The sequence below is a fragment of the Leopardus geoffroyi genome, chromosome A3, assembly GCF_018350155.1.
Source record: "Leopardus geoffroyi isolate Oge1 chromosome A3, O.geoffroyi_Oge1_pat1.0, whole genome shotgun sequence".
NCBI lineage: Eukaryota > Metazoa > Chordata > Mammalia > Carnivora > Felidae > Leopardus > Leopardus geoffroyi.
In genome coordinates, this window is record NC_059336.1 from 23,555,457 (window position 1) to 23,571,185 (window position 15,729).

At 35.8% G+C, this 15,729-nt stretch overlaps 1 protein-coding gene across 10 annotated transcripts in view; it reads left to right on the top strand.

Moving 5' to 3' along the window:
• The window catches only part of RBM39 (RNA binding motif protein 39), a 30,664-nt gene extending 15,661 nt beyond the window's left edge, over positions 1 to 15,003 (top strand). For 7 of the 10 annotated variants that reach the window (XM_045444781.1, XM_045444779.1, XM_045444783.1 and 4 more), the window contains 9 exons: positions 113 to 250; positions 1,349 to 1,414; positions 3,899 to 4,103; positions 5,124 to 5,201; positions 8,923 to 8,973; positions 11,264 to 11,345; positions 13,235 to 13,340; positions 13,857 to 13,935; positions 14,025 to 15,003. In XM_045444781.1, the coding sequence (XP_045300737.1) occupies positions 113 to 250; positions 1,349 to 1,414; positions 3,899 to 4,103; positions 5,124 to 5,201; positions 8,923 to 8,973; positions 11,264 to 11,345; positions 13,235 to 13,340; positions 13,857 to 13,935; positions 14,025 to 14,125 (906 nt within the window). In that variant the 3' untranslated portion in view covers positions 14,126 to 15,003. The remainder of the gene's footprint in view (positions 1 to 112; positions 251 to 1,348; positions 1,415 to 3,898; positions 4,104 to 5,123; positions 5,202 to 8,922; positions 8,974 to 11,263; positions 11,346 to 13,234; positions 13,341 to 13,856; positions 13,936 to 14,024) is intronic. The other 3 variants (XM_045444782.1, XM_045444780.1, XM_045444784.1) reach the window with 1 other exon arrangement.
• Positions 15,004 to 15,729: the final 726 nt, after the last annotated feature.

Below are 15,729 nucleotides of genomic sequence, written 5' to 3' on the forward strand. Positions count from 1 at the left end.
CTATCCTTTGACGTCACTTGTCATTAAGCAAATCTAAAGTGAATGGGATTTTACTTTGAAATGATTTGAATTAGTGCTGCGTGATGTGCATTTTGTCCTGTCCAACTTGTAGGCAGAAAAAAACAGAGCTGCAGCAATGGCAAACAATCTACAAAAGGGAAGTGCTGGACCTATGAGGCTTTATGTGGGCTCGTTACACTTTAACATAACTGAAGATATGCTTCGGGGGATCTTTGAGCCTTTTGGAAGGGTAAGTCCCAGTATCTTCATACAATTCATTGCCTTTTCATGTATTCACAGTTGTGCAGTAATCAACTACATTCAGTGTTGAGTTTAGTTATTCCAGCATCTTGGGCATTTATCATGTGTGGTGTTACTGAGAATTAATGTTTGGTGTTTTTAGCATAATGGTGGAAAGGAAGCAAATTGTTAATTATTTCTAATACCTGATTGTAGGTTTACAAAGGAACTTTGGTTTTTAGTGGTTTGTTTTTGAGGCAAAAGAATAAGATCATATTTTTTTCCCCCCTGTTCCACAGTGCATAACTTCTTGTTTGGGACGTTTCTAGGCTTTTAGAAGAAATTTTGGAAATGAGGGGTTGTGATGTATTTTCAAAAAATTTTTTTTTCTTTCCTAAATCTGAGAGAGCACAAACAGAACAGGGAGAGAGAGAAAATCTTAAGCAGGCTTCGCACCCAGCTTTGAGCCTGACACAGGGCTCAATCCCTTGACCTGGGATGACGGCCTAAGGCAAAATCAATAGTTGGTCAACAGACTGAGCCACCCAGGAGCCCCTCATTTCGGGGGTGGGGATGACTTTTTTTTTTTTTTTTTAAGTTTATTTAATTTGAGAGAGTGAGGGAGGGAGGGACAGAGAAGGAGAAGGAGAGAGTGAGTCTCAAAGCAGGCTCTCCACTAGTAGTGCAGAGCCTGATTGGCTCAAACTCATGAAACTGTGAGGTCATAACCTGAGCTGAAACCAAGAGTCGAACGATTAACTGAATGAGCCATCCAGGCGCCCCTGGATGAGTTGTTTTTATTAAAGAGGAATTTTTTTTAATGTTTGTTTAGTTTTGAAGTAGAGACAGAGCGTGAGTGTGGGAGGGGCAGAGAGGGAGACACAGAATCCTAAATGGGCTCCCAGCTCTGTGCTGTCAGCATAAAGCCTGACGCGGGACTCGAACCCACAAACTGTGAGATCATGATATGAGCTGAAGTCAGATATTTAACCGACTGAGCCACCCAGGCGCCCTGGATGAGATTTTTTTTAAAAATCATGTTTCAAGGAATAAAATGCTTTTGTTTCCTCCTTTTCGCTTCAATAATAATCGTGATTTTCATTTTTAGATTGAAAGTATCCAACTCATGATGGATAGTGAAACAGGTCGATCTAAGGGATATGGTTTTATTACGGTAAGCAATTACCATGATTAACATCGTGTTTACCAAATGTTGATGTTTAGCCAGTTTCCTATTCTGTATATGGTCATTAATTTCCATAGCTAAATCTCTGTGTCATTGAAGTTTATGATTCCATTATGAGTTCAGTTTCTTAGTATGTTTTATTACGTGTTTTTGTGAGTTGAATGAAAGTCTCTTGAAATTCTGTTTTACTTAAAATTCTTTTTGTGTGTCATCACCTCAAAACCATGATCAGAATTGTTTTATTATAAGGGTTTGTGGTTAACCAGTATAGCCCATTCCCTGATGAGAATAGAGTTTTGATGTGGCACTTGGGATAATTGAATGGAGGGGCCCCTTTAAAAGTAAATTCTCTTCTGTATTTCCCAATGTAATTCAATTACATCATCATATATCTTCAGGAGGTTCTGGAAACTATTTCTAGAGCAAATGTGAATTGGCACCATAGCTGCTATTGCAAAAAAAAAAACACAAAAAAAAAGAAAAAGTTTTTTTAAGGTTTATTTGTTTTTGAAAGAGAGACAGAGCTTGAGCACAGGGGAGGGGCAGAGAGAGAGAGGGAGGCACAGAGCCTGATGCAGGGCTCAAACACATGGACTATGAGTGAGATCAAGACTGGAGCTGAGGTTGGATGCTTAACCGACTGAGCCACCCAGGCACCCCGAAAAAAATTTTTAAAATACAAATAGGTCTGAATTCTAATCAAGAAATTATAATTGTGTTCAAATTTCAGTAAAATTTAAATGTTTTTTAGTGATAAAGTTTTGGTAATTGGGATTTTACCTTTCTCAACATGTATTAGTGAAAGGAGAAAAGTTTACTTATAAATTATAGCTGTTCAGTCACTTTAAAAAAAAAATTTTTTTTAACGTTTATTTATTTTTGAGACAGAGCATGAACAGGGGAGGGGCAGAGAGAGGGGGAAACACAGAATCTGAAACAGGCTCCGGGCTCTGAGCTGTCAGCACAGAGCCCGATGCGGGGCTCAAACTCACGGACCGTGCGTGAGATCATGACCTGAGCCGAAGTTGGACACTTAACCTACCGAGCCACCCAGGCACCCCAAGTCACTTTTTTTAAACTAATTTTTTATTTTGCTTCTAATAACATTAGTGTGGTTATTTTCCTCTGTGTGTGGTCAAGACATTTTATGTGTCACTTCTACTAAATTGAGTATTTCATCATGTGTTCCCTAGAATATTTTTTTTTATGTGATAGGTTTGGTGTTTGAATATTCGGTTAGTGGCCAGGCACATTTTTCATAGAAATCTTACTAAATGTCAGATAAAACATGCAGGCCTATTATTATTAAAAAAATTTGTTTTAGGGGCGCCTGGGTGGCGCAGTCGGTTAAGCATCCGACTTCAGCCAGGTCACGATCTCGCGGTCTGTGAGTTCGAGCCCCGCGTCGGGTTCTGGGCTGATGGCTCAGAGCCTGGAGCCTGTTTCCGATTCTGTGTCTCCCTCTCTCTCTGCCCCTCCCCCATTCATGCTCTGTCTCTCTCTGTCCCAAAAATAAATAAACGTTGAAAAAAAAAATTAAAAAAAAAAAATTTGTTTTAATGTTTATATTTGAGACAGAGACCAAATGCCAGTTGTGGGGTGGTGGGCAGAGAGAGAGGGAGACAGAGTCTGAGGCAGCTCCAGGCTCTGAGCTGTCCACACACAGCCCAGTGCAGGGCTCAAACTTCAAGCCATGATATTTTGACCTGAGCTGAAGTCTGATGCTTAACCAACTGAGCCACCCAGGTGCTCCTCAAAAAATTAATTATCAACTATACATATGCCATTTACTAAGATCTGGTACAAAGCTAGATTACATAAATTTATATGGTGCTGTGTATTGGTAAATGTTTTCTGTTTTGTGACTCTCCATTATTTCTTCCTGTCTTGATAAAAGAGAAAAAAAATTATTTTGCAACATACTGGTAAAATATTAAGGTATGGAATTCATGAGAGTATATTTTTCTTCCATTAAGTGAAATACAGAGTGCAAATCAGTTTGTGTTTGCATCCTGGGAATTAAGAGTTTTCATGATGTTATTGGCAATAAAATGACCCAGGATTTTTTGACCCAGGATTTTTTTTTTTAAATAACATTTGAGTGATGTTTTAATTGTTCTAAATAGTTCTTTTTATAAAGAGAAGATAGCACTGTGTTTATCTCGGCACATTAAAATTTGAAGTTTGAAAAATAACTTCACACGTTTTGTTACTAAGATTCCTTATTTCCAAGGATAGGTGCTGTTACATGGTAATTTCTTGGAGTTGAAACCATCACATCAACAAAACTGATTCGCATGAGCTTGTGGTTTGATCATATAGATTATGTTACTTAAAGTTAGAAATTTATACTTTATTGCCTATTCAGTTGTGTGATTATTAAATATACTAGAGTTAATAAGCATTTCTTTACCTTTGGTATATATGCGAACTTACATACAGGACTTTTTAATCCCCCTCTCAATTATACAGTTTTCCGATTCAGAATGTGCCAAGAAGGCTTTGGAACAACTTAATGGATTTGAACTAGCAGGGAGGCCAATGAAAGTTGGTCATGTTACTGAACGTACTGATGCTTCCAGTGCTAGCTCATTTTTGGACAGTGATGAACTGGAAAGGACTGGAATTGACTTGGGAACAACTGGTCGTCTCCAATTAATGGCAAGACTCGCAGAGGGTAAGTTTTTCCTAGGGTTGTGAATGGTTTATTGTTGGGATAGTAATGAGAAAAGTAACCCACACAGACTGATAAGTGAAAAAATATTTTTCTTATTTTGGAGTCAAGCTTATTATCTATTCTTGAGTGGTGTATATAGTTTTATAGGTGAAGTTACTGCCTTAAAATTTCTAATGGAATCTACTTTATGGTGGTGCCTTTTGAGAACCATAGCATACATTATATGATTTTTTTTGCTTGCTGCTTTTTTTTTTTTTTTTTTTGAGAGAGTACACATAGGGGAAGGGCAGAGAGAGAGAGGGAGACACAGAATCAGAAGCAGGCTCTAGGCTCTGAGCTATCAGCACAGAACTCAACACAGGGCCCAAACCCATAAGCTGTGCGATATGACCTAACTGAAGTCAGATGTTCAACCATCTGAGCCACCCAGGCGCCCCATCCTTTTGCTTTCGTATGATTATCATATCCTCATACTTAATAAATGTAGTGGCAGCTATCCTACTATGTTTTTCTTGTAAATGCTTTTTTTTTTTTTTTAATTAAAAATATTTTTTAATGTTGGTTTATTTTTGAGACAGAGAGAGGGAGACACAATCAGGCAGGCTCCAGGCTCTGAGCTGTCAGCACAGAGCCCAGTGCAGGGCTTGAACTCCCCAAGCTGTGAGATCATGACCTGAGTCAAACTTAGACGCTTAACCGACTGAGCCACCCAGGCTTCCCCCCACCCCTTCCAAATTTTGCTTTTGAAGGAGCAAAAAAAGCATGAGCAGGGAAGGGACAGAGGGAGGAGAGAGCAAGAATCCTAAGCAGGGTTGCACACTGCCAGTGTGGAGCGAGATGTAGGGCTTGAACTCAAGAACCTTGAGATCATGAATTGAGTCCAGTCACTTACCCACTGAGCCACCCAGTTACCCCTGCTTGTAAATACTTCTAGTGAAGTGATTTTGGTAGTAGTGAGCACCTGGAAAACTGTTTTTCTTCCCTTAACATAAAGACTTCAAGATCTGTTCTTTTACACAGGTACAGGTTTGCAGATCCCACCAGCAGCACAGCAGGCTCTACAAATGAGTGGCTCTTTGGCATTTGGTGCTGTGGCAGGTAGGAATTGAATCTTTTCTAATTTGAAATCATTGTTTTTTTCACCTAATTCGAAAATTTGCCAAATTTTCGCATTTAAAAGGACTTACTGAGAATTCAATTCATCAAGTACTTTTAGCCTATAAATTTCAAGGAAATGGAGAGAATTATTCAGTAATCATAACAGGCTGTTAGGGCAATTTTTTGTACCCTACCTACCAATTTTTAGTTTGAAATTGCCTAAATATTACACTTTTTAAAATGTGACTTTTCTTGAACACCAGCAAGTTTATATTGTTTCAGAAAAGTTTCTTTGTAATGTTTGAGTTTAGAAAACTATCAGAGGCCTTTAAATCAAGCTGTATGTAAAATAATTTCAGTATCAAGAGTGCAAAGAAAACTGCTTTCCTTTAAAAAGTACATACAATTAATTTTGAGATAATGAGTTAGGGTAATAGCTTCCGAAGAGGGCAAGAAAAGAAGAGTGGTTTTATTACAGTTATGTGACAAAGAGTTCAGGTTATGAAACCTTCTTTTTCTTTCTTTATGGCTTACGTACCTCAGATTTGCTTTTATAAACCTTGATGCTAACCCAAATCCATGAGCTAGGATAGCATTTAATTTTGACGTGTTGGAAGACCTTGCTATCTTAGGGCATCTAAAAAGAACAAATTTATATCCTAAGAAAGTATAGCAGTTTGTATTATGACTTGGTCCTTTGATCTCCCCTGTGAAGTAAGAGGTAAGAGTAAGACCACACTACTGCATCTAAATACACTTTAAAAGTCCATGTAGTTATTTCATGATTTCTGTTTAAATCAAAAGATCATTAATTAAAGGAGAGGATTATTTTTGCTTTTCTATTATACTTGGTATTAAGAGAGAAGGGATTTTTCAGTGTTACCGTGTTTAGTAGATGTCCACAAGTTTAAGTACCTTTAGAAAGTCTGCCTTTTGTGTATCTCCTGCCAGATTGTTATTTATTTTGAAATCTGATAGGTGCTCTATAAAATTTCTGACAAAACCCTACCAACGTTGTCCTTACGTGAAGAAAAATTACAACCATTAACGCATTTCTGTATTTTGAGTCACTGGTTAACTCCCTCGGGGATCACTAAGTTGTTTAGACTTTATAAACAAGTATTAGACTTTAAATTTCTTGAGTGATGAAAGAGGCCTAGCATGCCACTTGGTGTAATCAGAGACATTAAAGGAGAACCCATCCCTTCCAGAAATGTAACCCAGTCTATGGTTTGAAAATTACTATTTAATCTGAAAACTATTTTTATATTGCTTCTCATTGTTCAGGTCATTCTTTAATAATTTAGAAAATGCTTGATTGTTTACCATATTCTAAGTGTTTCATTAGAGGCTAGTGAAGGTTTATACGTTGTCTTCCGGGATTTAATGCATATGATTCATTTCTAAACATTCTTACGTAATAACCTGGATGCAGTATCCAAATATGTTGATTCTATGTTCTTCATAAATAATATCGTAACCTAATTGAAGATTTTCAAAAGTTAGACATCATTGCTATTCCTTGCCATTATTTCTCGATACATGAAATTATGAGCACACTTGCTGTGCGATTTATATTAAGGTGGGCTGATTGTGATCAATTAAAACTATAAATGTCCATATGGATTGGTTAAAAAAGCCACTTAGCTGTATTTGTTACCCTCCCCCTTTTTGTTGATTGAGATGATTATCAAGTTTGAGTCTGTCTTTAACTACATATAAAATGCTATTGCTACCAAATTAGTAATTAACACTCAAGTTTTAGGTAAATGTTTACATAACTTGGTATTTTTCTCCAGATAGTCATCATTAAAACCTTACACATTTCTTGTTGAAATGAAATAAATTGCTCAGTGTTAATGTGTCTAAAGCCCTTTCCCCTAAGCTCTTTAGACTGCTCTTTGAAACCAAGGGTGAGTCAGCACTCTATCCAGGATCTTATTTGAAAGTTTAACAATTAGTTGTTTCTAAGATGGGAATCCTTAACTTTATTCACCCATGCCTTGTTTACTAACTTATCACAAATGATCTTAAAAGTGATTTTTGACATTTTGATAGGGATTTACATACACTTAAAATAGCATGGGCTTCTTTGTGTATGTGTGTGTATGTATGTATTTATCTTTTAACCTTTGCTTATTTTTGAGAGAGAGGCAGAGACAGAATCCTAAGCAGCCTCCAGGCTCTGAGCTGTCAGCACAAAGGCCTGTGCAGGGTCAGACTCATGAACTGGGAGATCATTACCTGAGCTGAAGTCGGATGCTCAACCAACTGAGCCACCCAGGCTCCCCTCTTTTTCAAATACTTAAGTAATCTCTATACCCAACGTGGGCCTTGAACTCACGTCCCAGAGATCAAGAGTTACATGGTCTTCTGACAGAGCAGCCAGGCACCCCATAGCGTGGATTTGTGATTACATATTTCTTCCCATTTTAGGGGGGAAAAAAGACATTGTGTGTTTTGTTTGACACTGTTCCTATGGTCATGTCTTCAAGTTCCTTCAGTATAAACCAGATACTTAAACTCCTTGAGGTCCCAATTTTGAGCACCTAGGACCCAGGTATTTTTAAGATCCCAGTATAACTTGGGCTGCAGATTCTTTCTTATCCCCCCCGCCCCCAGCTTTTTAAATTTTTACTTCTAAGTAATCATTATACCCAGTGTGGGCCACAAACTCAACCCTGAGTTCAAGAGTCACCCACTCCACTGATTGAGCCAGCTAGGCCCCTCCATTTTTGCCCATTTTTCCCCCTATTTTGAGAGAGAGTGCGAGTGGGGAGGGGCATAGAGAGAGAATCCCAAGCAGGTTCCCTGCTGCCAGTTCAGAGGCTAATTGGGGGCTTGAACTCCTGAAACCACAGGATCATGATCTGAGCTGAATCCAAAAGTCAGATGCTTAACCGACTGAGCCTCCCAACCCCCCCCCCCACCCACCCATTTTTGTCCATTTTTAAGTTTTTCTGTACTCAGCAAGAAACCCAGATGAAGTGTTGCAATTGAATCACATGTTAATGAAAATTAGGTTGCTGTATCTGAACAGTTCTTATGTTGTGTATTAAAACTTTTAAGCTTCAAGATAGCTTTACAACACAATGCCATTTTCTTTGTTATTTAGATTAGATTTACTGTCTAGCAGCTTTCTAATAACTTGCCTTCCAATGGAGAATTTAATGATTATATGAGAAAATACACTGGTAAAAATCCCCATTCTGTTTATTTTTAATAGTGACTAGATGATTAAATTTGTCTTGTATTTCATAGATGATAGTAAACTTGGTTAGAATTTATTCCTGCTTCATTAAGTTTGCAGACTAAGCCAGAAAACCAGACATAATTAAACTGTCACCTTCTGGGCTAAATATCCCAAGTACTTGGAATTGAATTCTCAAGATCAGGGTTTTCATGTATTTTCTGACTGGTGTGCTTCCCTTTCCCCATTTCCCATTATTCCCATATGAAGAGTAGTATAGTGGAATTCATTGGAGATTTGGTAGAGTAGTAGGAGTAGGAAGAAAGAGGCATAAGTAAGTTTCCCAGCATAGGAGGAAAGAAAAAGGCCCCAAAGCCTTGTCAATGAGGAATGGGGAAGGAGGTTTGGCTGCCAGGTTTTACTATAAGTTTATTTTGATAAACCCTGCTACTGTAGTCCTCTTTTATTAATACTTTCCTGACATTTACCCTGTTAGTTGAGGCTCTTCATTGTTCCTGCACTGAGCTGTAGAATTCTCTTTTGTTATAGATTTGCAAACAAGACTTTCTCAACAGACTGAAGGTGAGTTGAGCTTTTTATTTGTCTTTTAAATAGATGTTAATGTAGTAGCCAGACATAGTTTGTTTATATTTAATATATCATTTGTTACATTTTGTATTTTGGATTCAGTTTTTAGAGAATGACATAAAATTCCCATCTGTTTAATGTGTATTTCAGTTGGGCTAATCCGAATCATTACAATTCCATGGATAAAGAAAATGAAAATGTCTGTATTTTTTGCTTTAGTCTGCTTAGAATTATTTTTAGCCTTATATGCTTATCTTTGTGTTCCTGTTACTAGTTTTGTATAATTAAAAGTTGGAAAACAATTTATTGTTTCAGTACACAAATCTTTAAGGAGTCTGAACTTAACATAAGGTCAAGGACTCTAATGTTAATGATTTGTATTAATAGTGCCAAGCAATGAGACAATTATCCAGAACTAAATTGCATGCATATTTCAAAGAGCTGAAATTATTTCTAAAGTAGGGTATTTTTTCTTGTTTCGATTACCAAGTAAATCTCTATTTGTTAGAGCATTTCACTTCTGAGCAAAATCGGTATCCATCTTTCATAGGTTGTATTTATGAGTTATTTTGGAGAATGATTCTTTATGGAAAAAGGTCTACCATGTTCCTTGATAGGAATTAAATGTATATTTTAATTCTTTTCCAGCAAGTGAGACATTTGCACTCACCCTTTTTTTTTTTTAACAGATTTTATTACTATTTTTAAATTTAAATATTATTTAATATACAGTGCAGTATTGGTTTCAGGAGTGTACAGATTTTAAAAAGTAGAACTAGTAAATTTTTCTATTAGATTTCTATGCTGAATTCATTGTGTTTGCATTCATCTAGATTGAGCTGGAATGTTTCTATCATATATTTTCTAAATATTTTTCAGTATTCATAATATACTTCATTTGAGAAAATGGAAAACAAAGTACTCTTCAGTTTTTTAAATGACATAGTGTTTATTTCCAAGAGTACTTCCATTTGTTTATGGTACAGGTACACAGTGGGCCTCATTTCTATCTTCATTGTCACATAAGCATGGTTACATCTGTAACTTTTCTGAATAGAGTTTGACATTTGTGAGCTGTTTTAGCTTATTTATTTTAATATGAAGCTTCTTGAAAGAAAAATAAGTAATAAAGGAGCAAAGAGCACTTGTAATTATCAAAAATAATAATCTTTAATGATGCATTTCATGCATGGCCCTAAGTTCTATTCAGTGAAATAATTTCTCATACTTCTCAGGTGATTGTTCGTTTTAATTACCCTAATTTCTAATGCGCTGTTTTATCCTTAGCTTTGTTTGTTGTTATATATTGGAATGAAATTTGGTCAAATATAATGATTACGGTGAGTTCTGTAACAGCTACTGGTAATGTTTGTGAATATCATAAAAGCAATGGGGCACCTGTCTTGACAGTGCTCACTTGAAACTTCAAACCAGTGTGAGTTTTAAATGTTCTTCCTGGATATTAGTGTCCAGTAGTTTTTCATTTTTAATAGTGAATATTATAGATAATATGCTACTTTTAGTGTTTATTGTGCTATAACAGATCTAATCATTAAAAAATTCTCATTTGAGGGGTGACTGGGTGGCTCAGTTGGTGAAGTTGTACGACTCTTGATCTCTGGCCTTGAGCTAAGAGTTGTGAGTTTAAGCCCCACATTGGGCATGGAGCCTACTAAAACCCTCATTTGATTTGGTAATAGGGTTTATATTTCTGGGATATTAGATTTTAAATGGTTGGATTGTTTTGTGCCTCTTATTTTTAAACAATCCTTTTATAATGTTTTATTTGAAAGGAAATATATAACTATTATGGGCAGAAACCTAAGGAATACAAAAGGGTATAGATTTATTTGGCATTTTAAAGGCTGCATTTTCATCATCCCCTGCTTGGGGAATAAACTCCAGCAGTTCTACAGAATCAATCTGTTTTATCCTTTACCTTTCTGGATTGGTTTCTATGGATATTCATCTAAGTGAACGGATCTTGATTACACCTAAGGTTTCCGTTCTAAAAATAAAAAATTTTCCAACTCAAGATTGGGTATTTCAAATGTTAGGTTGCCCCCGATTCTGGCAACTCAAATTGAGTACTGTTCCATACTTTGATAGTATTATTAAGTAAATTAGTGAAGTGACTGACTATCCTAGTTTCAAAGTTGGTGTTTCTTGGTTTTGTTTTATTCATTAGGGATATTCTCATGCATTTTCCAAGAAACTAATTTATTTCTCTCTCTCTCTTTTTTTTTTTTTTTTTTTGTTTTTTTGTTTTTTTGTTTTTTTTTAGCTTCAGCTTTAGCTGCAGCTGCCTCTGTCCAGCCTCTTGCAACACAGTGTTTTCAACTCTCTAACATGTTTAACCCTCAAACGTAAGTAATATACTTTGGTCAAGTTGAAAATGGTATATACAATTGACAACTCAACAGTTGCAAGGATTAGAAGGCACTGATAACTGCCCGCACAGTCGAAATCCAGGTGTAACTTCTGAATCTGCCAAAAGTTTACTAACAGCCTAATGTTGACTAAAAGCCTTATAGTAACCCAAAGTTGATAACACATGTTTTGTATAAGTCTTATATAGTGCATTCTTACAATAAGCTAAAGAAAAGAAAAGCCTAAGAAAGAGAAACTACATTTATAGTACTGTATTGTATTTTCTCAGAAAAATTCATGTATAAGTGGACCCATGCAGTTCAAACCTATGTTGTTCGGTGGTCAGCTGTACTGTGAAATGTTTAGTATTCAGCTTTTAAAAAAAGTTTTTATTTTGAGAGACCAAACAGTGCGTACACAGGAGAGGGGCAGAGAGAGGAGAAAGAAAATCCCAAGCAGGCTTCTTGCTGTAGGCGCAGAGCCCGACATGGGGCTCAAAACCATAAAGTGCAAGATCATGACTTAAGCCAAAACCAAGAGTCAGATGTTTAACCAACTGAGCCTCCAAGGCGCCCCAATATTCCGTTTTCCTAAGTTAACTTTTATGATGTTTCAGTATATTTCATAGTTGAAATAATGTAACGATTTTGATCCTTTTGGGGTATTTTAATGCTAACTTTTATATTGCTAATTCCTTTGGGTGGGTTTGTAAGATTGGAATTGAATTGAAAGGTATGTAGGTTTTATTTTCCAATTACATCTAAGTAATTTTATATGATATTTTGTATCAGTGTTTATTTTTTAATTGTAGTTTATACATAATGTGTTACATTAGTTACAGGCTCATAAGATAGTTGTTCTTCAGCTCTGTACCTTATGTTCACCAAAGGTGTAGATCTGTCAACATACACTTCTATTACAGTACCATTGACTATATTTCCTATCCTGTACTTTTCGTCCCTGTTGACTTATTCCATAACTGAAAACCTGTACTTCCCACTCCCCTTCATCTGTTTTACCCATCCCCGGACCCTGCTCACCTCTGTCAATCACTGTTTTGTTCTTTGTATTTATCGGTCTGTTTGTACTTTTTTTTGGTTGTTCATATGTGTATTTGTGTTTATTTCTATTGCTAGTTTACTCTTATCAGTTACTGGTTTTGAAATTTTAATCTTACATAGGAGAAGAGGATCTTCAAAAATTTTCTTCCTAAAGATAAGTGCAGGCTGGAAATTAGGAATTTCTCTTTCCTGAGGTGCCTTGGTGGCTCAGTTGGTAGAGCATGTGACTCTTGATCTTGGGGCGGGGAAATAGAAAAAGGGAATTTCTCTTTCCTAATGCCTAGGTAATGATTAGAATTCCATTTATCAGTCCAAACTCTTGTTTGTTTTATAAATCATTTATAATACACTCCAAGGTAAATGTAGATATCCTGTTCAATTGCTTTAATAACCATATTTTATGAAGCATTGTTTTATACAATAGTAATTTGTATCATGCTGTTTGCATTGTTTATAATCATGGTTTACCATAGAAGGAGCCCTTCATTCTTGTGTTCTTTTGGTAACATCAAATTCTTTATTTTGGCTTTATCTGTGAAATGATTATAGACATTTGGTAATAAGTATATCTATTTTTGGTATATATTTGGTATAAGTATAAATTGATATATAGCAATAAATAATGTAAAAGATAGAGTTAAATTCATAAGCTTTGTTTCAAACAGTTCTTTATATCTTGGTTTTTGTTTCCTCCAGTGTACTACACTGCTAAAGATGATTTTTAAATAAAAGAATTCATATTTCAAATATTTTTATACAGGTGAGCCTACATATGTAACATTTTACAAGGTTGGTGTCTGATAGAGCTTAATAATTTCTTACAGAGAAGAAGAAGTTGGATGGGATACAGAGATTAAGGATGATGTGATTGAAGAATGTAATAAACATGGAGGAGTTATTCATATTTACGTTGACAAAAATTCAGCTCAGGTATTTTTTTTTTTATTCCCTAGAGCAAGAGAAGTTTAATCTGCCCTTTAAGTGCCTCCGGTATTTTGATCTTAATAAATATAAGATGTTGTTAATATTTTGTGACTTAGCCTTCACATATACTCGGGGCATATTCCCAGTCTTAAGTTTTTGTTTAATTCTGAAAGAAACTTTAACATACTAAATATATACCCTTCAAAAGAAGGGTGTATTTGTAATAATTGAAGAGTAGACTAGGCCATTTTATAGCTGTGTTGCTGGTTAGTGTTGAAAGCTTGCCATGAAATCCTGGCCTCTTGATTCATTGTTTAATTGCTTTGAAATGATAGAGAAAAAGTGTAGAACAAGTCTTTTGGAGGATAAAATGATTTCAGTGCAACTCTAGGTGTACATACTAGGTAATGAAACAATTATTTGGTTGAAGAGCAGTTAGTTATTTTTACAGGCAACTTGAGTAAACCTATTCAAATTCATGTTATTTCCTACGTGCCCTTAACCTTTTTTGTTGTCTTTCAGGGCAATGTGTATGTGAAGTGCCCATCAATTGCTGCAGCCATTGCTGCTGTCAATGCATTGCATGGCAGGTGGTTTGCTGGTGAGTTTGATGTGTTTTTTTCTGCTTGATTATTATGAAGGATGTAATTTAAGTGAACATGCTTAAACCCTATCTGTTTCTTTCAACAGGTAAAATGATAACAGCAGCATATGTACCTCTTCCAACTTATCACAACCTCTTCCCTGATTCTATGACAGCAACGCAACTACTGGTTCCAAGTAGACGATGAAGGAAGATATAGTCCCTTATGTACATAGCTTTTTTTCTTTCTTGAGAATTCATCTTGAGTTATCTTTTATTTAGATAAAAATAAATTGGCAAGGGTCTACTGTCATTTGTATACAATTCCTGTTACCTTGAAAAAATAAAAATGTTAACAGGAATGCAGTGTGCTCATTATCCCTAACTAGCAAATCCCACTGTATACAAAGCTGTTCTCTTGTTCTGCCTTTTAAATGTACATGTAGAAAATTACATTAAGGATCTATAGGAATAGCTCTAGGGGGGAACAAATGTGCTTAATGTAAAAAGGCAGACAGGGATGTAATTATGTTTTTAATGTTTCAGAAGCCTAACTTTTTACACAGCAGTTACATTTCACGTTTCACTAATGTTGATATTTGGCTAATGGTTTGGCAGAGGTTTCTGGAGTACACTTTTAGTGTATGGGAATTCAAGACAGCTAAAGGGCTGTATGATTAACATCTCATCTTGCATCATGATCAATTGGCAAGAAAAGGAGATTTCAAGATTACATTTCCAGATGGTATCTTTTCAATTTAATGTATCTGTAAAAGTTTCTTTGTAAATATTATGTGTTCTGGTGTGTCTTAAGATTCCAAACAAAATGATCCCTGCATTTCCTCAAAATGTTTAGTGGCAGTCTGGTAAGCAAAGCAGTCTGAGCAAGAAATAGGAAATGCAGAAATAGGTTTTGTCTGGTTGCATATAATCTTTGCTCTTTTTAAGCTCTGTGAGCTCTGAAATATATTTTTGGGTTACTTCAGTGTGTTTGACAAGACAGCTTGATATTTCTATCAAACAAATGACTTTCATATTGCAACAACCTTTGTAAGAACCACTCAAATAAAATTCTCTTAAAAAGGCCACAAGAAATCTTCATTTTTGAAATGTTTTAAAGTCATAGAAACTTCAAAATAGCATACTAGTTCCTTTGACTTTTGGTAGTTAATGAAGACTTGCTTCTTTGGGAAAATAGTGTGCAGAGTCTGGGGAAACTGTTGTCCTGAAGTTGTCTCTACATTCCTCCGTATCTCCATCTTAGCACTGTACTTCATTAGGGTAATGCATCAAAACTCTAGGGATTTTCCATCAAGAAAACCAAACAAATCTGCCCATACCTTAAACCTGGGTAGTCTTAATTCTTTCTTGTGTCTGGGCGTCTTTGTGAGAAATGTTTCTGTATTTAAACACTGAACAAAATGGTGTAAGTTCAAACAGATTTAAGTGATTTCCCGGTTTAACTGCATGTTACTTTATAAAGGAATTTGAACTTGGAATGAGCCATCACCATTATATTCTGAACTCTGTTTCAAGTTTATCTACCTTGAACCTTTGAGTTATTGCCCCAAATGGAATGATTACTTTCCAGTACCAATTTCTTCACCTGCTTATTTCTTTCTACTATATTGATTCGTTAGTGTTAAGGCCCAAGTTTTAATAGGTTTAGTTGGATATCCAAGTAATCAGTTTGGAGGTATGATTTTCTACCAGTCCTTTTGATGGATACTTAGAATTTCTTCCCTTAATTGCTTCAGTTACTTAACCCAAAGGAAATTTTCAAGATTCAATTATTTTTCAACTCTAGGCAGC